At 53.9% G+C, this 24707-nt stretch overlaps 2 protein-coding genes across 4 annotated transcripts; one reads left to right on the top strand and one right to left on the bottom strand.

Annotated features, from left to right (window-relative positions):
• Window positions 1–222: 222 nt before the first annotated feature.
• Window positions 223–16237, bottom strand: DCTN4 (dynactin subunit 4). Of its 2 annotated transcripts, XM_068162154.1 has the most exons (14): window positions 16069–16237; window positions 14335–14405; window positions 12938–13116; window positions 12076–12119; window positions 10806–10913; window positions 9995–10015; window positions 8293–8366; window positions 7847–7959; window positions 5834–5943; window positions 4567–4640; window positions 4156–4210; window positions 3597–3704; window positions 3107–3204; window positions 223–2321 (listed from the first exon to the last, which is right to left on the bottom strand). In XM_068162154.1, the coding sequence occupies exons 1-14, from the start codon at window positions 16201–16203 to the stop codon at window positions 2108–2110; spliced, it is 1404 nt and encodes a 467-aa protein (XP_068018255.1). In that variant the 5' UTR covers window positions 16204–16237; the 3' UTR covers window positions 223–2107. The 2 variants fall into 2 exon arrangements, with proteins under 2 accessions (XP_068018255.1, XP_068018265.1); XM_068162164.1 differs by lacking the exon at window positions 9995–10015.
• Window positions 16238–17672: 1435 nt separating this feature from the next.
• SMIM3 (small integral membrane protein 3) lies at window positions 17673–20289 on the top strand. Of its 2 annotated transcripts, none has more exons than XM_068162132.1 (2): window positions 17673–18648; window positions 19337–20289. In XM_068162132.1, exon 2 carries the CDS (start codon window positions 19338–19340, stop codon window positions 19515–19517), a length of 180 nt encoding a protein of 59 aa, XP_068018233.1. In that variant the 5' UTR covers window positions 17673–18648; window position 19337; the 3' UTR covers window positions 19518–20289. The 2 variants fall into 2 exon arrangements, with proteins under 2 accessions (XP_068018233.1, XP_068018241.1); XM_068162140.1 differs by lacking the exon at window positions 17673–18648 and adding an exon at window positions 18665–18951.
• The last annotated feature ends 4418 nt before the right edge of the window (window positions 20290–24707 follow it).

Here is a 24707-nt window from a genome sequence, read left to right as displayed (position 1 = left end):
ACCGCGGCAGCGACGCTCTGACGTCACGGCGCGCCGCGGGGCCGGGCTGCGCTCTAGGCAACGCCAACCATAGGGGGCGCCTGGGGCGGGAGAAACCGAGGGGAGCAGGGGAAGGCCGTGGGGTGAGCCGGCCTTGGTTGTTTTGGTTTTTCCTTTTACATCATTATTGTCTAACGAATAGCAGCGTGAAAAGAAAACAGCACAAAAAAGCAGCGCACAGACTCCGAGAGCCACGTTTGCTTTATTGGAGGTCACTACACGACGTCAAGCAGCTTATAAGGCAACAGTGGGGAAGGGGCAAGCGCCCCAGGGAGCATGGATAGAGGACAGAGCAGGGACACGCCGACACCTTTCCTATCGCCTACAAGCACCTAGAGGAAGGGAGGAACAATTCACCGGGCTAGAGAGACTGTTTAGAACACCCTAAATGTCACGGGCTGCCTTGTTTTCAGTGAGAGAGAGCAGGCCCAGTGCAGGGGACAGCCACCAGCGCACCCCTGGAAGGCTCTCTGCCCTCTTAGTGTGGCAGCTGTTTTGGCTACTGAAGAGAAGTCACAGCCAGAGGTTTAAGTGCTGTGTTATCTGGACAGGCAAAGCTGCAGCAGGCACTAGCACTAGACATTAACTATGAAGTACAACTCTCAAAGTCATGCTGTACATCTGTGTGTAACCTACGTGAGGTTGTAAACGTGATGCCTCACCGCTTGGGAGACCTGCCGCGGGACTGGGCTTAAGGCATGTGCTCCCCGGGCACACCCCAGCAGGCCTCTCATGCTTTTGGGTGCTGCACCATCACCTACCCCCCAAGAGCAGAGCAGGCAGCCCTATTCCCTCTGCCCCTGCAGAGGATTCGCAGCTCCAGGCTGGCAGAAGCGTGGCACAGCTGTTTTGAGCAGCACGGCCACGGCTGACTGGGGTTCACAAACCTTTCCCAGCACAGCAAAGCCCACCAGAAATGCTTAACAAATGTCAGTGTCTGAACTGGGAATGCTCTGCAGGAACAGTGATCTTGCCTGCCTGCACTGAGCTATGTGGTTACTGGTAATTCAGTATCCTAGATACACTGCTTTTAATCACTTATTTTAGCTTGGACTACAGGCAAATTACACCCTGGAGAGACCACCATAGGGTACAGTGCATGCCAGTTAACATGTAGCTGTCTTCCCAACTTTACAGCCCCATCCCACCCGCCCTACCTGGAAAAAGAGAATGAACCTAAACAGCCTCTACAGCCTGAAGTATGCCAGATCTAATCTTCACTTTCCAGGTTTCATACTCTGGTCACTACCCCTAGCAACACAGGTGAGTTGAGCTGAACACTGCCAAGCAGCTTCTCCAGAGCATCCCTGCCCCAGCCAAGAGCTGTAGCAGAGCCTGAACTCTCAGCTCACAATGCATCATGCAGCCACGTTCCCCTGAAACACGGGTGGGCTCTGCTGCCAGTCAAACCCAGGAACACTACAGTACACTACATTTGGAGTTGAAAGGCAAACTGATCACTTCCTTTGTGAGAACACAAAGGTGTGAGAACCTGTCACCTCGGCTAAGCAAGAGGGGCAGGGTCGTACATCCTGAGCACCCACAGCTGAGGTATCCTATGAGGAAGCAGAAAACCAAGAGAAAGCATCGTGGTGCTGCCAACAGCCTGCCCACAAGGCAGCAGCCATGGCCACCTCCCAGACTGCTTGCTCTGGAAGGGCACAGCTCCTTGTGAAAAGGAAGCAGTTCGCTACCCTGTGTGCGACATCAGGTTTGTGGGCTGGCAGGGAGGTAAACCAGTTATGGGTTCTTTTCTGTTGACCAAACCAAATTCAGGCAGGTGTGGTACAGGTGTGGAGAAAGGGAGACCTTTCTGTGTGCCAGAAGACGTGCTGCAAGTTAAACTAGCCCGTGGCAGCGTGGGGAAGCAGAGCAGTAGTTAGTGGGCACTAGGACAAGGAGAGAGAACAAACCATCCCGAAGCACGGCACCCTCAGCCGCCTCCGGCGGCCCGTGGCACACACCCACACATCACAAAGGAGCTCTGGCAGGAGGTTCCAGCAGGTGCTGTCTTGGCTGTGCCAGCCCATCCTGCAGCCAGCCCTCGGGGCCGCAGCGCGGGCAGCGTCTACGGGAGCAGCGGGCCGAGGCTGAGCTCCACGTGGTGGGTGAGCCAGATGACCTCAGAGGGGTGCTCGCCCTCCTCGCTGGGCCGGATGGGAGCAGCCAGGTTCTTGAACTCGTGTTTCATCTTGAAACTCACGGTCACCTCACCCTCTTCTTTCTGGGGGGTGACCTTGATGAACACTCCAACCTTGTTGGCTTTTCTGAAGGCGATAACGCTGCGAAGCGGAGAACAAAGGCAGGCTGGGTCAGCCAAGTCCTCAAACAATGCTCGTGAGAGATGTAAGAATCACAGAATTGTTTGGCTTGGGCAAAGACCTCCCAGATGATCAAGTCCAACAATTGAGCTAATTTGTTCCAACACCCCAGAACAGGGATGCTCGGTTTATGGCTGACTACGCCCTGCTAGAACGAGCTGTCCTGGTGTGTAGCTTGCTCCCTGCTGCTCTTTCTGTGGGGGACTCGCAGCCCCTCCTGCCTCACCACCAGGATGTGGGCACCTCCCTCTGTGCTGACAGCTGCTGGCACATCCCTCTGACAGAACAAGCCTGGGCCATGGCATTATGTATCCAGCAGTGCAGCAGAGAAGGGCCACAGTTTACACCTGCAGTTGCTCTGCATAAGGCTGCAGAACATACTCTGAAGGCAACTCTATCACACACCTACTGTGCAGTTCTTACCCCTACTGGGAGCCTTCACCACACAAAAGAAAGGATTACACAGAGCATTCCTGGAGAGAAGGAGTGCTACCACCTATAAGTCAACTGCTGCAACAGCACACTTGCCTCACAGGGAACAAGCATCTCCTGAATAGCCTAAGGCACAAACAGCAGAGAGATTTGCATTGCTGAGCTCTGACTCCCCTCCCAAACACCTCTCACATCCTCCCAATAAAACCTGCAGAAAACCCCACAAGGTGGTGAAGGAGAGAGGAGAGGGAGTTACTTGGTTGAAGTGCCAAGATTCAAAGGGACAGGATCCCCACAGGACAGACAACACTCACTCAGGGTCGTCCTGGAAGTCTTGAGGCTCTGCCAGCTCATCATATTCTGCTGCAGCATCTTTGCCAGCCAGAATAAGCTCCTTGGGAGGAACTGCCACCTGAAGCAGAGGATGAAGAGGAGAAGCCTCTCAGCAGTGATTGTCACCTACACTGGGAGCAGGAGAGAGCCCTCCCCTGGTTAAACTATGTTTAACCCTGTTAAACTATGGTTTAACAGAGAACTGATTTCTCCTGTCTTTCCTCCACTCCAGTACCAGCTGGTTACCACTGCACCAGTGGAGCTGGGTACTCAGCCCTTGGCTTCTGGGTCTCAATGGGCTTTGAATGTCAAGACCCTTTATGTTCTGATGTTTACATTGGTGACAGTTATTTAAGCTCCAAGGAGGAAAATTCAACAAAGCCAGCAGGGACTGAAGGACATATGGAAGGGTAAAGGGGAGTGGGAAGCCTTGGGAGAGGCCTGGGCTCACACCCCAGGAGGGTACAGTACCTTGGCAGTGCTGTTGATGTTGTCAGGGTCTCCCTCCTCGCACTCCAGCAGTGTGACATGTGTGATGTTCTCCACTGGGTTGGTCAGAGTCAGAAGGACTTGGCTCTCCTGGGGAGATTCAAGAATCACAGTTCAAGAAGCAATTAACCTAAAATTCATCATTACTGTTAGCACCTCCATCTTCTGTTGCTGTTCCAAAAGGGCATTTCTCCAGGGACGGAGAGCAAACACCCTAAGTCCCCAAGGCAGGCGCCGGTGCCACGCAGCACTCCTCCTTAATACAGGAAATACAAATCCTTGGAAGCCAGCCAAGATCCCAACTCCACACCTTGGGTTGCTCAGCTAGTGGCATGTGCTTGTGATGCCAGAGGTCACAGGAGGTGGTAATCTACATGCAGTGTTCTTCCAACCACGCCCCCAAAGCCCGCACCCTCTCCGAAGGGAGTAAGCGAAACCCTTGGGGAACAATCACTGCACCGTGTCACCTGCCAGAAAGGTGCCACAGCCACACCTCCCAGCTGTGGCTCCCCCCCAGCCACATGGGGAAGAGACTACTGACCTTCATGTAGCGCAGGTTGGGAATAGACATGATTCTGACTTCAGGGATATAGTTACTGCAAGGAGAAGAAAGCAAAGGAGCGTGATGGATTGTGCTGCTGTGCGACCCACGGCCTGAAGCTAACTTGGTCAACGCTGTTACAGCTCAGCTTACAGGAAACAGAAGCCTAATCCTACAAACTTCTGTGGGGCTGGCACAGCCTGCAAGGTCTTTTCAGACTGCTGAAATCTTCAGCAAACTTCTTAGCAGATGAGGAAGCAAACCTACTACAGAGAAGCTGAATGCATTGGAAGGGTGACTGCACCATCCTGAGAGGTGCCAAGAGGTCAGATCAAGAGCACAAAAGACATGAAAACAGAAGGCAGCAACTAAGCATGACCCAAGTCCTCCCCAAGCCCTTCTTTTACTTACACAGCAACCAGCTGGATCTTGAATTTGATAGATGTTGGATTGAATTCTGGTTTGCTCAGGTTATGCTCACATTTCTAAAGACAAAGGATGTTTCAGTCAGCACCCAAAGCCAGTGTGCAGTCACAAACTGGTGAATCAGAGCTGCAAGAACTCTGCCACCAACCACAGCATTACTGGCCTCTAACAGTGAAGACAAAAATGTCACAGCCAGCAGCACAAACATAATAGAAGCCCTGGGCTATGCCAGCTTACTGGGGGGAAGCATCACTGAGGACATCCCAGGCTGGAGGCAGCAGCCCAGGATGTCTCTCCCCCCACCAAAGATGGATCATGGGATGGTAACTCTCTCTCCTGCTCTCTCTTTCTCCATTGTCTCACTCCCTTTTCACAGAATCAACCAGGTTGGAAAAGACCTCAGAGATCATCAAGTCCAACCTATTACCTAACATCCAACACCTCCTGACAACTAAACCATGGCTCCAAGTGCCACATCCAATCCTTTTTTTGAACACCTCCAGGGATGGTGACTCCACCACCTCCCTGGGCAGCACATTCCAATTTCTGGGAAGAACTTTCTCCTCACCTCCAGCCTGAACTTCCATGGTGCAGCTTGAGACTCTGTCCTCTCCATCTACCACTGGTTGCTTGGGAGAACAGACCAACCCCCACCTGGCTACAGCCTCCTTTCAGGCAGTTGTAGAGAGCAGTAAGGTCTCCCCTGAGCCTCCTCTACTCCAGGCTAAACAACCTCAGCTCCCTCAGCCTCTCCTCACAGGGCTTGTGCTCAAGACCTCTCTTTGTCTGTTGTTTGCTCCATCCTCTCTCTCTTTAATAAATAGTCTTGTCTTGATACATTTGTGCCTCATTTGTGCCTTAATTTCACTCAAGGGAATGTTCAAAACCAACCAGGTCTCCTTCCCAACTTCTGGACCCAGACACTCCTGTTGAGGCAGAACATCCTGTGCTCCAGTTTGCATCCACTCCTCATCCTATCACTGGGAATCAGTGAAAAGAGACTGGCCCCATCCTCTTGACACCCACACTTAAGATATATGTCAACACTGATCAGATCCCCTCTCAGCCTCCTCTTCCCCAGGCTGAACAACCCCTAGGTGTCTCCCCCTCGCCTCGTAAGCGAGCTGTTCCATTCCCTTAATCGTCCTCGTAGCCCCCTGGTGGATCTTCTCCAGCGGTTCCCTGTCTCTCTGGAGGTGGGGAAGCCAGTGCTGGCCACAACCCTCCAGCTCTTGTGTCTTTGATGACCTACCCGGCAGCGCAGGGAGCGTTTGATGAGGAGGTGCTTGTGGCGTGGGTAGAGCTGGGAGGCGCAGATGGGCTGGAAGTCAGGCTGCAGCAGGCGCTGGCGCAGCGTCGTCACTGGGCACACGACAGAAAGCAAGACAGAGGCATGGCTCTGGCACTGCAGCCCCAGCTAGACTGGGGGATGTGCTGCCTGAGTGCAGTGCACACAACCTCTGAGAATCACAGAATCAATAAGGTTGGGAAAGGCCTCAGAGATCATCAAGTCCAGCCTGTCACCCAACACCTCATGACTACTAAACCATGGCTCCAAGTGTCACCTCCAATCCCCTCTTGAACACCTCCAGGGATGGGGACTCCACCACCTCCCTGGGCAGCACATTCCAATGGCCAGTCTCTCTTTCTGTGAAGAACTTTCTCCTCACCTCCAGCCTAAACCTCCTCTGGCACAGCTTGAGACTGTGTCCTCTTGTTCTGGTGCTGGTTGCCTGGGAGAAGAGACCAACCCCCACCTGGCTACAACCTCCTTCTAGGCAGTTGTAGAGAGCAAGAAGGTCTCCCCTGAGACTCCTTTTCTCCAGGCTAAGCAATCCCAGCTCCCTCAGCCTCTCCTCACAGGGCTGTGCTCCAGACCCCTCCCCAGACTCATTGCCCTTCTCTGGACATGTTCAAATGTCTCAATATCCTCCACAAAGTGAGGGGCCCAGAACTGGACACAGGACTCAAGGTGTGGCCTAACCTTTTGCTGAGTACAGGGGCAGAATGACTTCCCTGTTCCTGCTGGCTACACTATTCCTGATGCAGGCCAGGATGCTATTGGCCTTCTTGGCCATTTCATCTATGTGCAACAATTCAGAAGCCACTGGCAAGTCTGACTGCTTCTGGCAGTGAATGAGCGGAAGGTAGCAGCTGTATGAAAGGCTGCCCTGACTGGGCACTGTAACAGGAGAGCAACACCAGTGCCAGCCCTGCAGAAATAAGGGACCCTGATCCCTATTCAAAGCTCAGCTGGGGTGGAAACAGAATTTTGCAATCATCTAGAAAATAAGTTCTGTTCCCTCCAAGGGCAAATGGGTTTCCACAGCTTTGTCAGCCTCCCAGCTGGGTGCTGCAGGAGTACAATGTACAGCTTCTCAGCAAGCAGCCTGCAGAACTGAATTAGTGCCCACATAGTTCCTGAGGCAAGGAACTCCAGCAGCCAACTTCCCATGGGCTTCTCTGAAAAAAAACTGGCTCCTGACTGTTCCCAGTGCCTAAGAGGCAGTGAGCCACCTGGCAGCCTCTGCCCCGCTGCGGGGAATCAAGGAAGATGTCTTCTTTACCAGCATCACACTCACACAATGCTGCCAGTCTCCTGAGAAAGGCAGGCCAAGATGATCCAGCCCTTTCCCCAAAGCATTCATGCAGCAATTAAAATCAGCAGGCTATCAGCCTGCAGGACTCCCAAGCACATCTGTCCTACATAGAGTCACCTCAGCAGCAAGGCCACATCATTTCCTAGGCCTGCTGGCTTCTCCCCTTTGCTCCCAAGCTTCACTGACCAACCTGCAACACTGGCTGCTCAAATCAGGAGCCAGCTAAGTTAACTGGCAAGTGCATGCAAGCTCTTCCCAAGTGATGTCAAAGGAATACAAAATTGCTACTTAACAGGTCAGTTTGGGTTCAAACTCCCCAGCAGCTCAGCCACTTCCTTATTTCCTGCTATGATCTGATAAGAGACTTCAGCTCTTCTCTCCCTTCAAAACCTGACACTTCACATGCAGAGAAATTCAGGTCAGCCAGAAAATGAAAAGAACAGAGCCTGACATATCTGGCTCTGAGCTTTCCATGTACCACACAAAGCTGAGGCTGCATTCAAAAGTCACCATGGCAAAGTCACCAATTTTGCCACCATTTCAATCCCAGCATAACAATGACTCAAATCTCAGGTCATCAGGGAAGCCCAGGGGCAAGCTTGCAGGCACTGCCCAACATCATAAAAAAGGAAGGGCAAAACAGGGACAGAATGTGACGGGGTTACCTTCTGTCAGATTGATTGGTCTTGTGTAGTAATCCTCAGGAAGAGGTTCCACTTCTTCCACTGCATCAGCTGGCTCAATCTTGATCTCCTTCTGGTCCTCTCCTTCCTTCAGGCTGAAAGGAAGTGAGGGACAACCTGGTTATAAAACACAGCAGGTGTGCTCTGACAGACAGCAACAGCAGCAACTGCATCACAGCACAGAAGAGCTGAGATCACAACAGTTAACACTGCACAAGGACCTGAGCAGTCACTTGTTTTTGTTAGGAGAAAGCAAAACACCTGGAGCTGATGCCACACAGGCGCCTGAGGACTTGACACCTCCCTAAAGCTCCAAAGAAGAAAGCTCCTTTCGCTGCTATGTTCATCATCTTCCTGAAACTGCTTTGCTCTCTCTTGCCTGCATCTCCTGCCCTTCCCACAGAGGTAATCCCAGCCCCAAGACTCACGAGAGTCCAGCGAGGGCACTGATGGGTGCTCCGGGCCTCTGCCGCTGAAGCCTGGTTCCAAGGCCGTATTTGTCCTACAAGGGAAAAAAACAGAGCTCTCAGCTTCAGGTCTGCTTCCTGCCAGGGCAAAGAGACCCACTGTAAACTCATTCTTTAAGATGCATGACAAGCATAGGGAGACAAGCAAAGGAAAGCAAAAAGGGAGAGGTCTTCAGTGCACTACGCCCGAGATGGCTACGCATCAAAGAAGCACAGCCGGCAGGTCGAGGGAGGTGATCCTCCCCCTCTACTCCACTCTGCTGAGACCCCACCTGGAGTACTGCCTCCAGTTCTGGAGCCCCTAGTACAGGAAGGATCTGGAGGTGCTGGGACATGTCCAGAGAAGGGCCATGAGGATGATCAGAGGACTGGAGCTGCTCTGCTATGAGGACAGACTGAGAGAGTTGGGGCTGTTCAGTCTGGAGAAGAGAAGGCTCTGAGGAGACCTAATTGGGGCCTTCCAGTATCTGAAACGGGCTACAAGAAAGCTGGGGAGGGAAGTTTTTAGGGTGTCAGGGAGTGACAGGACTAGAGGGAATGGAAAATAGAAATGGGTAGATTCAGACTGGATGTTAGGAAGAAGTTGTTCCCCAGGAGGGTGGTGAGAGACTGGCACAGGTTGCCCAGGGAGGTGGTGGAAGCCTCATCCCTGGAGGTGTTTGCAGCCAGGCTGGACGTGGCTGTGAGCAACCTGCTGTAGTGTGAGGTGTCCCTGCCCATGGCAGGGGGGTTGGAGCTGGCTAAGCCTTGAGGTCCCTTCCAGCCCTGACAATTCTGTGATTATTTTTTTCTGTTCAAACTGTTAGTGAGAAGAAAACAACTATCACTGCACTGCAGATGGGGAGAGACAGATGGATGTGGCTACCACTTGCAAAGCTTTTGCTCTTTTCTTACATCTCCAGCCTGCACTACTGACACATTTTCCCTTGATCTTCTCTTCAGAGCAACTGCATGTCAAGTAGTACAGAATGAGAGCACTCAGCTGCCAGGAGAAATGGGTCAGAGTGGGGATGAATCCTCCTGAATTGCTCTGCAGCACTGCTCAAAGCAGCTGGAAGCTTCAGGACCCTACAAGCCTGAGTACCTACAGGTATCACAGTACCTTAGAGGTTGGAAGGGACCTCAAGAGATCATCGAGTCCAATCCCCCTGCCAAAGCAGGGTCACTTAGGGTAGACCACACAGGAGTGCATCCAGGTCTGCCTCACCAGGCACCACCAACTGACAGGAACAGATGAACTCTACTCAGGGTGCTTGGAGGCTGAAATCTTCCTTGTGGGCAGGACTCAAAACCTGAATTCTCCCCAAAGGAGCAATCTAAGCACCAGCCTTCCCTAGCGACGTTTCAAGGACGGGCAGACTAGTGTCAGTGCCACTTGCCTCAAGCAGACAGATGGTTGTGTCTCAGCTAAGCTTGGTGAAAACCTGCTTTCCAAATGCACATTACTTACCCAAAGACATTGCCTTGTTTGCAAACTAACAAAACCCAGGGGGTTTTGTTTGTAACAAATGTTACCCTCTAACGAGTGAGCTTTCACCTGCGCTTGTGCTAGGCACAGCCAAGTCAGAGGCCCTGAGGCAGGGTGGAGAGCAGGACCTGTAACTCCCCTTCAGTTGGTACCATGAGAGCTTGAAACAGCAGCAGAAACTGTGAAAGGACTTACCACTACGTGTATAGTGTGTTGCTGTGGAGAGCCCCCAAAATAGCAGCAGGTAGCAACGGAGACAAAAAACGCAGCCATAAGACACAAGCAAGGGCACAGAGCAAGCACAGTTAATTGAGAAGGAGCAAGCATATGCACCCAGCTAAACAAAGTCAGCATTTCCCTGCCAGTGACAAGTCATCCAGGCCACAACCAAACCCTCAGGTTCATTTCAGTTAGGACTTCATGCAGGAAAGTGCCAGACAATGCTGATCGGAGTGCTACCAAGCTGTGGGATGCAGCTGTGCTCAGAGAGGGCTGCCACAGGTGTGGTGTGGGGATTGGTGTGGTGGCTGCAGCTGCAATGCATTTCACTGCTGGGGAACACACTGCTTGGCATGGCACCAGCACTGGTGGGGTGGCTGCAGCTGCAATGCATTTCACTGCTGGGGAACACACTGCTTGGCATGGCACCAGCACTGGTAGGGTGGCTGCAGCTGCAATGCATTTCACTGCTGGGGAACACACTGCTTGGCATGGCACCAGCACTGCACCAGCACTGGTGGGGTGGCTGCAGCTGCAATGCATTTCACTGCTGGGGAACACACTGCTTGGCATGGCAACTGCAGACCCTTCTGGCACTGTCAGAGAGGCGATAGAGTACACGGTCATGGGTGTAGAACTACTTGTCTCTAAAGAAACTCCTGTGCCCTAGCACATTGTTCTCAATACAAAAATAGAGCCAAGCAGCCCCATTGTGCTACCAGCTGTCTGATGTGAGGCTGCTGTGCATCCCTTCTCCTGCTGTGAGGGCACAGCACTCCCAGCTCACCGAATAGGCCAGGGGCACGTAGTTCCGGCGTCGCGCCAGCTTCTTCCGGTCCCGCTCGATCTTCTCCTTCTGAGCCAGCTGCTGGTAGTATTCAACCAGTTTGTTGATCTGGAGGGATGATAAAGGGACCCAGTTACGCAGTGAGTGAAGAACAAATGCTGAAAAGGGACAGTTACCCAGTGAGCAGGGAATAAGGCACAGACACACAAATGTTCAGGTTGGAAAAGACCCCTGGGACCATCACGTCCAAACACTGGCCCTGCTCTACAAGGTGCCCTCCTAAACCATATCCCCAAGCACCACATCTAAATGACCTTTAAACACATCCAAGGTTGGAGGCTCAACCACCTCCCTGGGCACCACATTCCAAGGTCTGACCCCTCTTGCTGTGAACATTTTTTTCCTAGTGTCCAGCCTAAACCTAACCCTGGTGCAGCTTGAGGCCATTCCCTCTTGATCTATCACTAATTACCTGTGAGACCAGCACCAACCTCTCCACAATGCCCTTTCAGGTAGCTGTAGAGAGTGATGAGGTCTCCCCTCAGCCTCCTCTTTTTCAAACTAAATGGCAGACCTGCTGCAGCATTGGTTTGTGAACAAGCTGGAACTCCTGCTGCTTGTTTCCCTCTGTCCTAGCACTAGCTGTAGTTTGGAGGGTCCAAAGAAGCCTGTGGGGTTTAACTCACAGTGTGGGTGACAAAGCACCCCTCCTTTGGGAACAATGTCTGTCAGAGAGCAGGGTCCAATTCTCACTTTGCAGTCAGACAACTGAGACTCTCTTCATGCCTTTGCTGTGCCTGGACAGGGCATGTCATGTGGCCAAAACTGAGCAATTTGGGATTAGTGGAGGAAACAGCATCTTCCCCTCAACTCTGGAGGCTGCTCACATTTAGAGTGGAGCCCTAAGTGGCAACAGGGAAAGGTAGTAAAGGTGCAGTTCTGTTTTCCAGATCCTAGACACACTCTTGGTTGGAAAACAGCTTCTGTTCACACACATATGCAGCATACTCATTGGTGTGGCTTTAAGAGCACCCTCAGATATGATGTTTGCAATGGAGTTTCTTCTGAAAAGGAGATTTCCTACTGCCACATCCACGGGAGAGCCTCTAAAAGGCCTTCCTTCCACTGAATTCAGTCAAGCTGCAGATTGGGAACTGGAACTGGTATCTGAAGGATTATATAGATGCAGAAAAAGCGACTGAAAGGGCCTGGGGCCTCTAACAGCTCTTTCCAGCTGATGTGTCTCAGCACAGCCTCCCCCTTCACTCACCCTCTGTGCGTGAGGATTCTCCGGCTCCTGCCAGCCACCGCTAGCTGCACGAGAAACAGAAAACACACAAGTCCTCAGCAGAAGATCTGCAGACATGATGACACAGAAATCACACCTAACAGCCAACTGTCTTGGCTTTATTCATGAACTAGAGCATTCCCTGTGTTTGCTACACTTCCCATGGCAATCCTTTAGGCTCACAAATACACCCCCACCCCCGAAAGCTTTTCGCAGTCGGGTTTGGGCTGAAGGTGCTGCACCAGCTTTCAGGTTGTGTTTTTAAACAGCTGCTCTTGGAGATACTCAGGACAGCACCTGAGCCACTTTAGCAGGAGTCCCTCTGGCAGCTCCCAACCTTCAGTCACACCAACACTGGAAGTCAGAGGATCTGCTTGCTTTACTTGCCCCCCCCCCTTTTTGGGAGCCTGAGCTGCATGCCTTATGCACCAAGCAACAGAACAAAGCTCCGTCCTAGTGCTGTCACGAAGAGAAGAGCCAGGCACAAACACTGACTAGCAACTCAGGGATAAGCCTCAGCAAACAGAAGTGATGGAAAATAAATTAGGTACTTTTGTTGTCAGACCCAGGGCCTTCAAAGCCTCTCAAGGTACACAAACAAGATCTCAGCAGTGGGCAGAGTACACCAACTACAAAAGCCTCTTGCTTGACAGTCAGGTAACGTGAGCACAGAAGTGGGTCACACTTTCCACTAGCTCAGCTCAGCTCAGCCGGGACTTCAGCAACAAACATTGTGCTCCAAACCTAGACAGATTATCATACAGATCATATAGCCCCAGACTGATCTGTCACACAAATGGGGCTCCTGGCCCTCCTTGGCTTTCTGTCTTTGACTGTCACTTACCAACAGACTTGTCTGCCATGCCCACATCCCGGGAAGTCCAGCGGCAGAATCCACAGGCCAGGTAATAAGCTTTCTTCATGGTAGTCTTGGCTGGGTCATCAGGGAGTGGAGCAGGAATGCTTGTGGCCCGTGTGGAAAGGGTGTGCATGCAGCAGGGGCAGTCAAAGCAGTTGGCACACCTGTGGAGAGGAAGGTGTATAAGACAGCACTCTGGCAGGGGTCTCAGGCCAAGGAAAAGGCTCTCAAACAAGCAAGCCAAGATTAAGCTTCTCATCTTCTGCAAGAGCATTAGGGAAAAGGGGCAAAAGAGGCATCAGTGGCAACAGGAGGGGTTCAGAGTCAACATACAAACGGCAACAGGAGGGGTTCAGAGTCAACATCAAAATGGCAACAGGAGAGGTACAGAGTCAACACACAAATGGCAACAGGAGGGGTTCAGAACCAACATAAAAAAGGCAACAGGAGTGGTTCAGAGTCAACAGAAAAGGAAACAGGCGGGGTTCAGAGTCAACATACAAATGGCAACAGGAGGGGTTCAGACTCAACATACAAATGGCAACAGGAGGGGTTCAGACTCAACATACAAAAGGCAACAGGAGGGGTTCAGAGTCAACATACAAAAGGCAACAGGAGGGGTTCAGAGTCAACATACAAAAGGCAACAGGAGGGGTTCAGAGTCAACATACAAAAGGCAACAGGAGGGGTTCAGAGTCAACATACAAAAGGCAACAGGAGGGGTTCAGAGTCAACATACAAAAGGCAACAGGAGGGGTTCAGAGTCAACATACAAAAGGCAACAGGAGGGGTTCAGAGTCAACATACAAATGGCAACAGGAGGGGTTCAGAGTCAACATACAAATGGCAACAGGAGGGGTTCAGAGTCAACATACAAATGGCAACAAGAGGGGTTCAGAGTCAACATACAAATGGCAACAGAAGAGTTCAGAGTCAACACAAAAATGGCAACAGGAGGGGTTCAGACTCAACATAAAAATGGCAACAGGAGAGGTACAGAGTCAACATACAATTGGCAACAGGAGGGGTTCAGACTCAACATAAAAATGGCAACAGGAGAGGTACAGAGTCAACATACAATTGGCAACAGGAGGGGTTCAGAATCAACATCAAAATGGAAACAGGAAGGGTTCAGAACCAACATAAAAATGGCAGCAATGAGAAATAGTGGGTGATACTAAGAAGTTCTTTGCATTATGAGAACAGGTCAGGAAGAATGCTAAAGCATGAAGAGCACGTGACAGATACATCATGGAGACACTTCTCCAAAGCAGACTAAAAGGTAACATGAAGTGATGCAGTTCTTGAAGAGTTAGGTGTCAGCTGAGGAAGGAGCTCTTTGAAAGAAGCAGTCTTGATGGACAAAGCCAAAGCAGCCTTACCTATTCTTTTTGAGCTTGGCTTCAGCTGAAGGCATGTTTTCCAAGCAGCTGGGGCAGTAGTGAGAGTCCACCTGATGAAGAAGACAGTCACATCACACTTCATGGCATGCCTCTGTCTAGGCAGCATGCTGGCAGCAGCCTGAACCTCTGCTGCACCATTTCATAAGGCTTTGTGTCAGCCAGCAGACAGGTGAGGTGAGGAAAGCTTTGAGACACCCCTGGGTTATCTGAAATTTTAGCCCATTTCAACCAGCTTTTGATCTTTGACAACCTAAGTCAGAAGGTTTCTTAAACTGGGGTAGATTAAACCACTCTGCCTAGTAAATCAGGAAAGGACAACTGGGTGTTGAGCTTTTGCAGTTACCAGAGCTCAGTTTTTCAGTTTGCAATGGGTTTCAAGCTGTGCCAGGCCAGGTTTAGGCTGGATGTTAGGAAGTGTTTCTTCACTGAAAGGGTTCTCAAACATTGGAATAGATCTGCCCAGGGCAGTGCTGGAGTCACCAACCCTGGAGGTGTTTAAGTAGTGTGGTGCCTAGCACTGACCCTTCAGTGCTGGGTGGAGGGTTGGACTGGATGATCTTTGAGGTCTCTTCCCACTGGATGTATTCTGTGACTTATGCTTACATTTACTCTGCCCTTGTGGTTATGCTAGTTAGATGCAGGTTTCAGAACATGCTTTGCATCTGGCTGCTGTCACAAAATAATTTAGTCAATTGAAACAACAGACAAAGAAGCAGCCCCAGGACCGAGGCTTGCCCATGCTCTGCTTTGCAGTGAAGCAGTGCTCCTGGAAAGCCCACACACACCAGCAGATGATGGCTCCAGACTGATGATAATCTACAGCTTAAGGCTCCAGCTCACCCAAGTGGAAATAAACTCAAATGCTCTCAGCCCTGATGCTTTCCTCAAAAGAAGAATGATGTTCTCAGACCTTGCCAGGGCACTTTGCTGCGACTGCCACCACATCCAGCAAATCTCAGTCAGCCCCGGGGGCCATCCGAGCACAGCACTCCCGCCGTGAAACAGCACCAGCCCGAGCCTGGGAACGCGGCAGGAGCTCCCGGCCCTGCTCGGCCTTCGCCCAAGGCCAGACCCCACAGAGGGATGACGGTCGGTGGATGACTCTACCCCGCTCCGGCCGGGCCCGACAGGGAGGGGTGTGTGTCAGGGTGCTCTAGGCCGCCCTGGCCAGGCCCCACGGAGCAGTGGGAGTAGCCCTGCTGCCTCGGCCGGGTCCCACGGAAGGGTAACAGATGGCCTTGTCTCTTCTCGGGTGGGGGCCAATAGAGGGGCTGGGGATCCCCGCGACTCTCCCCGAGCCCCATAGAGGGGTGAGGAGGGTCCCTACTCCTCAGGCCAGGCCCCATGGAAGGAAGGCTCCCACCCAGCCGGGCCCCAAGCAGGTGGGGGGGCACATCCCAACCAAGGGAAGCCTCCTCCCGCAGCAGTCCCCGCCCCCCGGATAGAGGTCTCGGCCAATCATGCCCGACCTCCGCCGACGGACAGCTAAGTAGGGCCAATCCAACACAAGGCACCGCCCCTTTTCGCACTCACTGTCAATCACCGCGTTCATGGAGGCACTACTATGCCCACCCCATAGCCAGGCCATCGACCAATAGCAAGGCAAAGAGCGAGTGAGGGGCACGAGAGCCATCCAATCGCTGCGCGCAGAGAAGACAACGTCCCGCCCCATCCACCCGGTCTGCGGGCGCGGCGCGGCCGGGCCGCCGTTACCTCGTGCGAGACGCACTCCAGAGAGCGGAGCTCGCTGCAGTAGCGGCAGAAGTACAGCTGCGACAGCGGAGCCCGCATCTCTTTCTCGCCGCGCACCAAGTACAGCACTCGCTCCGACTGCAGCAGCGACGCCATCTTGGGAGGGGGGCGGACGCTGCCGCGCCGCCGACGTCAGACGTCACGGCCAAACGTCACCGCGCCGCCTCGCCCACGTGTCTCCCGTGGGTTGGGGCGGCTGCCGCCGCGTGGTCCCTCCCGTGTCCGGTAGCGCAATGGCAGTGGGCGCCTGGGACGGCGTGGAGAGCGTTGTGGCTGCCCGCGCCGCAGTGGGGTCTTGGCTGTATGCTTACTGCTGTGGGCCTATGGGCTGGGAGGGGAATCACAGAATCACGGAGGCTGGAATAGACCTCAGAGATCATCGAGTCCAGCCTATGACCTGACACCACCACATCGACTACACCGTGTCACTAAGTGCCACATCCAATCCAAGGATGGTGACTCCACCACCTCCCTGGACAGTCCATTCAGCATCTAATTACCCTATCCATGAAGAAGTGCTTCCTAAAAAGCAGGACTGGAGCCTGGCTGCTTCATGCAGCTCAGAGCTGTTAAGAGACTCCCAGCATGGTAGGTGTTGGAAGGAACCTCTGGAGATCATCTAGTCCAAACCCCTGCTAAAATAGGATCACTTGCAGCAGGTTGCCTAGGATTGCATCCAGGCAGGTTTGGAATCTCAGAGAAGGAGACTCTACAGCCTCTCTTGGTCCTATGCTCCAGCTCCCTCATAGTAAAGATTTGTTTTCCTCATGTTCAGGGCACCATTGAAAATAGTCTGACCTCTTGACACCTGCCCTTTAGATACTCATAAGCATTGGGAATATCCCCCTCAGTCTGCTCTTTTCCAGGCTAAAGAGCCTCAGGTCTCTTAGCTTTTCTTGTAAGAGACATGCCCTCATGCCCTCAGCATCTTTGTAGCCTCCACTGGACTCTCTCCAGTAGTTCCCTGTTTCTCTTGAATTGGGGCACCAGAGCCAGTACTGCAGATGTGGCCTCACTAAAGCAGAGTAGAAGGGAGAGAAGAACCTCCCTCAACCTGCTGGCCCAACTCTTAATGCACCCCAAGACAGCACCAGCCTTGGCCACCAGAGCACACTGCTGGCTCATGGTTCACTTGCCCAGCAGGGCTCCCAGGTCATCCTCTACAGAGCAGCTTTCCACCTTTTCCTGTGCTTGTCATATTTTATTTCCCCAAGCCTCTGTTCACAGTTGCTCTGCTGCCCACACTCCCTTCTGAACCCCCAAGCTGCCAGACTTCTTCATCCCCCAAAGATGGTTTCTTTTTGGTCTCACCATTGCCGAGGTGCAATCGTGGTAAAAGCAAACTCCTCTATCTCTTAGGATCAGCAGAAGAGCAGGAGGTCAGGGGATGTTGTGCTGCAGTGCGTGTCCAGAGGGCAGAGCTTGCATCAGCACACCACCTCCGGTTTCCTTGTGGGCACATCACCCATCGTGGTCATGGCCTGGCTTGTGATGTCACTCCCTTGTGCTCACCCCACAACGTCTGTCCCTGCACAGCGTCTGGCGTCAGCCCCTGGCCTCTGCCTGCTCCTTGCTTGTGAGGAAACCACAGAGATCTGCCACCTCTCAGGATGAAAGAACACACATCTGGTTTTTCTCCAGCAGTAGCAGCTGGAGGGGAATGTGCTGTTGGGATGCCTGTGCAGGAGTGGGGAGCTGTGTGCCTGGGAAGTACCTGGAAGTCAGGAGTGCCCTGGGAGCACAGGGTAGTGGCTTCCACCACTGCTTTTCCCAGGAAAGGTAGGGGTGAAGGGTGTAATGCATGGGTCCCAATCCAGGTAACACTGGGCTTATGTCCCAGCAGGAACGTCAGAGCATCCCACATCGCTTCCTGGGGCCAGCCAGGAATTGCTGCTGCTGACTGTGCCCTTCGGCATCACCAGCGGAGTGGAATATTCCACTGGGCAGCGGAAGCGCCATTCCCAGCCGGTGGGCTGAGGTCTGCCGCCTCCCCAGAGACGGTCTCTGCCCCTAGGTCTGTAAATCAGCCCTGCCAAAGCCCCTGGGGATTGCTGCCCGGTGCCTCGCTGCTGCGGTCTCAGGGAGGGAGGCTCTGCCTGGTTTTGCTTTTCTCTCTTGCCCGGGGCCTCGGAGGCAAGTGGGTGCATGTGAGGCAGGAGGCAATCGGGGCAGGGGAAAAGCCTTTTATGAAGCTGTTTTGCTGTAAAACAATGTGCCTCCTCCCTGGCTCTTGAGACCGTCGGGTTTGGCTCCAGGTGGTCTCCCGCAGTGAGATCCCGTCGTGGGATGGGAGGGACAAGCCGGGGCGTGCTTTGCTTTATGGTGCTGAACAAAGGTCCTGCCTTGCCCTGCCTCGCCTCCCTCTCGCCGCCTCACTCCCTTTCTTTCTCTGCTCTCTCTTCCCCTCCTCTCTTTTCCGTCCCCCCTCCCCTGCCGCCCCCAGCGGCCGGGACGGGGCGGGCGGGGCCGGGAGGAGGCTTCCTCCCCCGACGGAGATCCTGCTGCTGCCTCTCGCCGAGCCGGAGCCGGACAGCATCGCAGGTAGGAGGAGGGCACGGGCGGGCAGGGCGAGCAGACGGGCAGGCAGGTTGCTGCCGGCTCCTCTCCGCCTCAGCAGGAGCTCTCGTTGTGTCCCTTCCGCCCCGGGGCTGCCGGAGCCTGGGGCGGCTGCGGACGGGACGGGGGAACGCAACCCGGAGCATTCTCGTAACCGGGCTGCCCCGACACGGCGAAGGGCAGCTGCGGGACCCATGGGATGATGGTGGTCACCATGCAGCCCCGAGCCCAGCTGCTAATGAAGCCGTTCATACCGTGACTCAGCACCACGGAGCGGGGGTGCGGGAGGTACGGGGGTCCTCTGAAACAAAGGGGGCTCCGGCTGCCTTAGTCCCGCCGTTTCCCTCCCGGATCACTTGCTCGGGAGTGACCGGCGGGACGGCCGGTTGTGGCTTGGCTTAGCAGCTGCTTTAACGACAGTAGCAATTACCGGGGAAGTTTTACCTTGGGCTTTCATCCAGCTACATCAAAGCTGCGCTATAAATCCTGGGCCGTCTCAGAGGAGCCTTTACCAATGCCCTTTCCTCTCAAGGGAGCTGGAAGACAAGGCTGGACGCGGCTGCAGGGTTCTCCCTGGACAGAGCAGCTGAGCGCTTGGAGCATCGGGGGAGCCTCTGGCTATCGGAGGGATGGAGGGGGCTGTCCCATCACCCCTCTTGCCTTTCCCTTGCAGGATGGACTTCCCTGACCCTGCAGATCCTGCTGCCCTCCCCAAGCACATCCTGGATGTCTGGGTCATCGTCTTGATCATCCTGGCCACCATCCTCATCATGACAGCCCTGGTGCTCTGCCCAGCCACTGCTGTCATCATCTACCGGGTACGGACTCACCCCACACGCAATGGCATCGTGTGAGGCTTCGAGGGACGGCCGGCTTGCTGGGCAGGGTGCCACAGCCATGGGACCCTGTGCCAGGCCTCCCCCCAGAGCCTGATGGGGCACCCTGAGAGCTGGGAAGAGATGGGCAAGAGCCAGGGTGGGCCAACACCCAGACACCTGCCCCTGCAGCTGGCTCTCACTGCATGAACCCACTGCCTCCTCTCGACCCACTGAGCTCATAGGGATGGCCACCTGGGCACCAGTGGGGAGATGTGTGACTTTGAGGATGCGCCCAGCCAGAAACAACTTGCTTGTGACCTTGTCTCCTCCCTGGCAAGCAGCAAGGAGCGGAAATGCCTGGCAAAGTTGTTTTCAGCTGTTGGGGTGGCTGGGAAGCAAGGGTCAGTGCAAGATGGATGTGGCTTCTGGTTGTGCATTTGGAGACTCAGCTGAAAACACTGGTGACAGAGCCCATCCTGGCTGCATGGTAGCTGTGCAGCTGGCACTGGCTCCTCTGCCAGTTACCTGCTGAAACTGTAGGAAAACTTTACAGGGTGTTTGGTTCCTCTGGGTTTTACAGGGCAGGGAAGCATGGACAGCTCCTGCCAGCCCGGCTGCCCACATGCTGGCTTCACTCAGTGCTCCTGCTGACAGCCAGGGCTCCTGGCACACCTGCCCCATTGTGGGGAGGTCTGTGCACCCCTTGCCTGGGCAGGCAAAGCAGAAAGATCAGAGGGATTCATACCCAAGGGACCATGTAAGCTCTTACTTTGCTCCTTGCTGTGAAATAAATTGACTTTGTTCTACACATGAGCATGTTGTGCATCTCTGCCCACGCTACACAAGGTACAGGGGCCTGTGTGCAGGACCTGAGATACTTTGCAGCCTTTCCAGAACCCCTTCCCATGCTGCTTCCTGCACTACCCTGGCTGAATATCCTCAAGCATCTTACTGGCCATTGAACCTGGTTGCCACAGCCCCACAGGAGGGATGCTGCCAGCCTGGCTCTATGCTCCCAGGCTGCCAACTCAACTCTGGCTGCGATAGCGGCAGGAAGTGAGTAGGAAGGATCCCCAGGGGCTTTCTGACAGCAGCTTTTCTCTTGCTTGGGCAACCATCTTCACTCCCCACCACCACTTTGTGCTGGGCTCTGGCTTGTGGCAGGAGTTCTGTGGCCAAAACAGTGTCCCAGTGACTCAGGGTGAGAAAGATCATGAATAAGTAATTGAATCAGGCTGGGATGTGGGGACTGAGTACTGGGGAGACTTAAGTACTGTGTCCAGGCCTGGGCCCCTCAGTTTAAGAAAGATGTTGAGTTGCTCAAGTGTGTCCAGAGAAGGGCAATGAGGCTGGGGAGGGGTTTGGAGCACAGCCCTGTGAGGAGAGGCTGAGGGAGCTGGGGTTGCTTAGCCTGGAGAAGAGGAGGCTCAGGGGAGAACTTATTGCTCTCTACAACTACCTGAAGGGAGGTTGTAGCCAGGTGGGGGTTGGTCTCTTCTCCCAGGCAACCAACACCAGAACAAGAGGACACAGTCTCAAGCTGCACCTGGGGAGGTTTGGGCTGGATGTTAGAAAGAAATTCTTCATAGAAAGAGAGATTGGCCATTGGGATGTGCTGCCCAGGGAGGTGGTGGAGTCACCATCACTGAAGGTGTTTAAGAAGAGACTGGATGGGGTGCTTGGTGCCACAGTTTAGTTGATTAGATGGTGTTGGGTGATAGTTTGGACTTGATGATCTTGAAGATCTTTTCCAACCTGGTTAATTCTGTGTTTCTGTATGAAGGATGGGGATTCACTTCTCACAATGTCCCTTTCTCAGTGATTCTTTCTATACAGAAGTGTGACTGAGATTTCCAAGCCAGCTTGAACTTCCCCCTCCCTGCCCACCCCCCCTCTGTATTTACCACCATGAAACATAACCACATGGAAAAGATGCAGTTTTTTCCTGTCTGTTCTTTCTCACATCTGTCTTGTGATTCATAAGAAGTGATTCTCCCTTTCCAACCTGCCCCTCTTCCTGAAGGCTTCCTGGTCAGAGCTGACTGATAAGTGAATGCATTTTCCAGATATGCCTTATTGCTTCCCCCCCTTCCTTATTTCTGAACAGAAGCAGTGAGGGGGACAAAATGGTCTGTCAATGAGGCACAAGAGTAGAGGTTTATTGAATGATGAGAGCACACTCAGGGGGCTCCAGGTAAAAGCAGTGCAATTAGCATCCTTTCATATGACTAAACAGCTCCTGCTCCACCACTACCACTCCTGCACCCAGCCCAGAGCCAGGGGCAAGACCCTCACCAACCAAGGTACCACCCAGAGGAGCTCAGCTCAGTAAGGAGGCCCAGCCAGCACCCGTGGGGGATTCTGGAGGAGTCATCAATCATAGCCCTAACAACCGGGGGGCCACCAGGCCCCCCGGCCTTTGTAGTCACCACCACCATCACCCAGTGTGCACCAGGGGCACTCACCAGCGATGAGAGGAGGATCCTCAGCCCAGATGGGCTCAGCTTAGGGCTTCTGCCCTTCCTGGGGGGGATTAAATAGGGGAGTGGGTGGGGAGGCCAAGTGGCTACACCTGGGGTGGGAGGAGACTCCAACAGAGCCCAGGTGCTGTGGGTTTGAGGGGGAAAAGTGGGCAGGTGAGGGACATTGAGTGTGTCAGGTAATGATAGGATAAGGGGGAGTGGGAAAAAACTAGAGATGGGTAGATCCAGATTGGATGTTAGGAAGAAATTGTTCCCCATGAGGGTGGTGAGGCATTGGCACAGGTTGCCCAGGGAGGGGATGGAAGCCTCACCCCTGGGAGGTTTTAAAGCCAGGCTGGATGTGGCTCTGATCAATCTGATCTAGTGTGAGGTGTCCCTGGCCATGGCAGGGCAGTTGGAACTGGCTGATCCTTGAGGTCCCTTCCAACCCCAACAGTTCTATGATTCTAAAACAATTTTGCAGTTTAGGCTGGGTGTTAGGAAGAAATTCTTCCCAGACAGAGAGATTGGCCATGGGAATGTGCTGCCCAGGGAGGTGGTGGAGTCACCATCACTGGGAATGTTTAAAAAGAGACTGGATGGGGCACTTGGTACCATGGTTTAGTTGATCAGATGGTGTTGGGTGATTGGTTGGACTTGATGATCTTGAAAGTCTCTTCCAACCTGCTTAATTCTGGTGGGAATTGTTTAAATCCCATTTTCTCCCCTGGAAGAGGAGCAACCAGCCCCATGCTGTTGGAAAACTCGTGTCCCATCCTCCTGCAGCCGGCAAGGAGTTTGCATTGAGGCTGGAGGGGGTAGGCATTTCCCAGGGAAGCAGGACCTTGGGTGAAGGTTTTCCTCCCCGGGGAAGGAGCCCAGCAGAGGGCTGCAGCCCCTGGGGAGCGGAAATGCCTGTGCCGGAGCTGCGGGCTGCGGTTGTCCCGGGGAGGCAGCAAACACGTATCGCTCGCCTGGCGCAGAAACAGCCTTCTGTTCTGAGCTCTTGTGTGCGTGTGTGTGTCTCTCTCTTTCTCTTCCTTCTCAGGTTTCAGAATTTGAGGCAAAAAACCCTTTTGTTTTCCCCTTGTTCCCCCTCCCCCCCCCTCTCCCTGGCACGACGTGGCGGCAGCTGGAGGAGATTATGGCTGTGCAGGATGGGAGCAGCCCCAGCTTCTGCTTCAACCCCCATGCTCCACCCCAGTATCCCTTCCCTGGGGGACTCTGTTGGGTGTGGAGATGGGCAAAAAGCTTTTGGCACCGGGAACTGGAGCCGGGCAGCTGTGCTGGGAGGGGAGCAGGGAAGAAACAACAGAAAGGACACATTTTGGAGTGGTTGGAGCTCTCACCTCCCCGTGCCCCTGTCAGGAAGGCAAGCTAGAGGTTTCCTTTCATGGTAGGAGTTTTCTGGGAAGTTTCAAGCCCATGACAAACATTTCCAGGAAAGGCATTGCAAATCCTTGGGGAAAGCCAGGTTTGCTCACGGCAACAACAAACTGCACAGAGCAAAACGGCAGGGAGAAGCCAGGACGTTTCTAAAGCATGAAAACGGGGGAGGGGAGGGGGAATGAATTCAGGCTGATGTGCGTTGTTGAGTCGGAAATTCCTTCTCCGGGACTGAGCAAGAGAAGCAAATCCCTCCCCCCACCCCGGCTTCGGTGCCCAGCAGAGCTGGAGCTCGGAGGCATTGTTTGCCGAGACAAAAACGCCTTTTCCTGCCTGCTGGGGATGACGCTGCGGCAGGCGGGCGTGAGATGGGTGCCGAGGTGATTCAGCATCCTCCGGGAGGCTTCCCTGCTGGCACTGGTGGGTGCTGGGGCACGGTGGGAGCTGGTTTCAGGGCTGCGTGGAGGATGCTGGCTCTCGGCTCGCCTCTGGGCAGCGATGAAAGCCAGTCAAGGGGTGCAAGCAGCCAGCTTGGCTGCCTTATCCCTGTGGCTCATCCGGTGGGGAGCCCCAGCAGCAATTGTGCAGCAGGAGCTGACCCCCAACATCTTGGGCACTGCAAGGGAAGCCTCACCTGGAGCAATTGTTGATACAGGACCCAAACACAAGGCCTGTGGCCCCAAAGAGAAGTTTATGGGGTCCCACATGTGGCTGCAGTGAAGTCTCCAGGACAACAACCAGCAGCCACCAGTGTCCCATTCCCTGCTCAGCAGCAGTGGGTCACTGTGTGCCCCTGTCCCCCGTGGATGTGAGGCAGTGGGGCATTTCTGCAGGGGGCAAATCTTTGCCTGGGGCCAGAAGGGATGGGGATGTTGGAGGGGGCAGCACCCACAGCTGTAGCCCAGGTGATGCAAGGGCACTTGGGGAGGGCCTGTCCCCTCTCCAGAGGGCATTAAGCACCATGCCCAATGGGGAGGCTGCCAAGGTGGTGCCTGAGGGAGTACATGGACTGGGGCAGGGTGGTGAGGGAGATGTGGAGGCAGCCAGAGGGGCAAGCTTGGTGCTGGAGGACCTGAGGCCTCTTGCCCAGCAGAGCTTGTTTTGCTTTTGCTTCCCATGGCACACCTAGAACAAAAGTTCAGAGGCTGCCCCAGGTCTGATGCAATGCCAGACTGCCAGAAGGAAAGCAGCTGCCAGCCGAGGCAGTGCTGCCTGCCACTGCCTGAGCTCCTCACTGCTGCCCCTGGCACTCTACTGGCACCATCCAGGGCACTGCAGGGAAGAAGCTCCTTGCTTGTCTCTGGGACAAGCCCAGCCAGCAGCAGTACACGGTCCCCATGGCTGGTTTCATATTCCCTATGCTAACCATGGCCCTGCA

Source organism: Melanerpes formicivorus, unplaced genomic scaffold (genome assembly GCF_026170545.1).
Source record: "Melanerpes formicivorus ecotype bairdi unplaced genomic scaffold, bMelFor1.0.p_v2 SCAF_2, whole genome shotgun sequence".
NCBI classification, from domain to species: domain Eukaryota; kingdom Metazoa; phylum Chordata; class Aves; order Piciformes; family Picidae; genus Melanerpes; species Melanerpes formicivorus.
The sequence above is the reverse complement of the archived record's forward strand: the minus strand, read 5'-3'. Positions and strand labels throughout refer to the sequence as shown.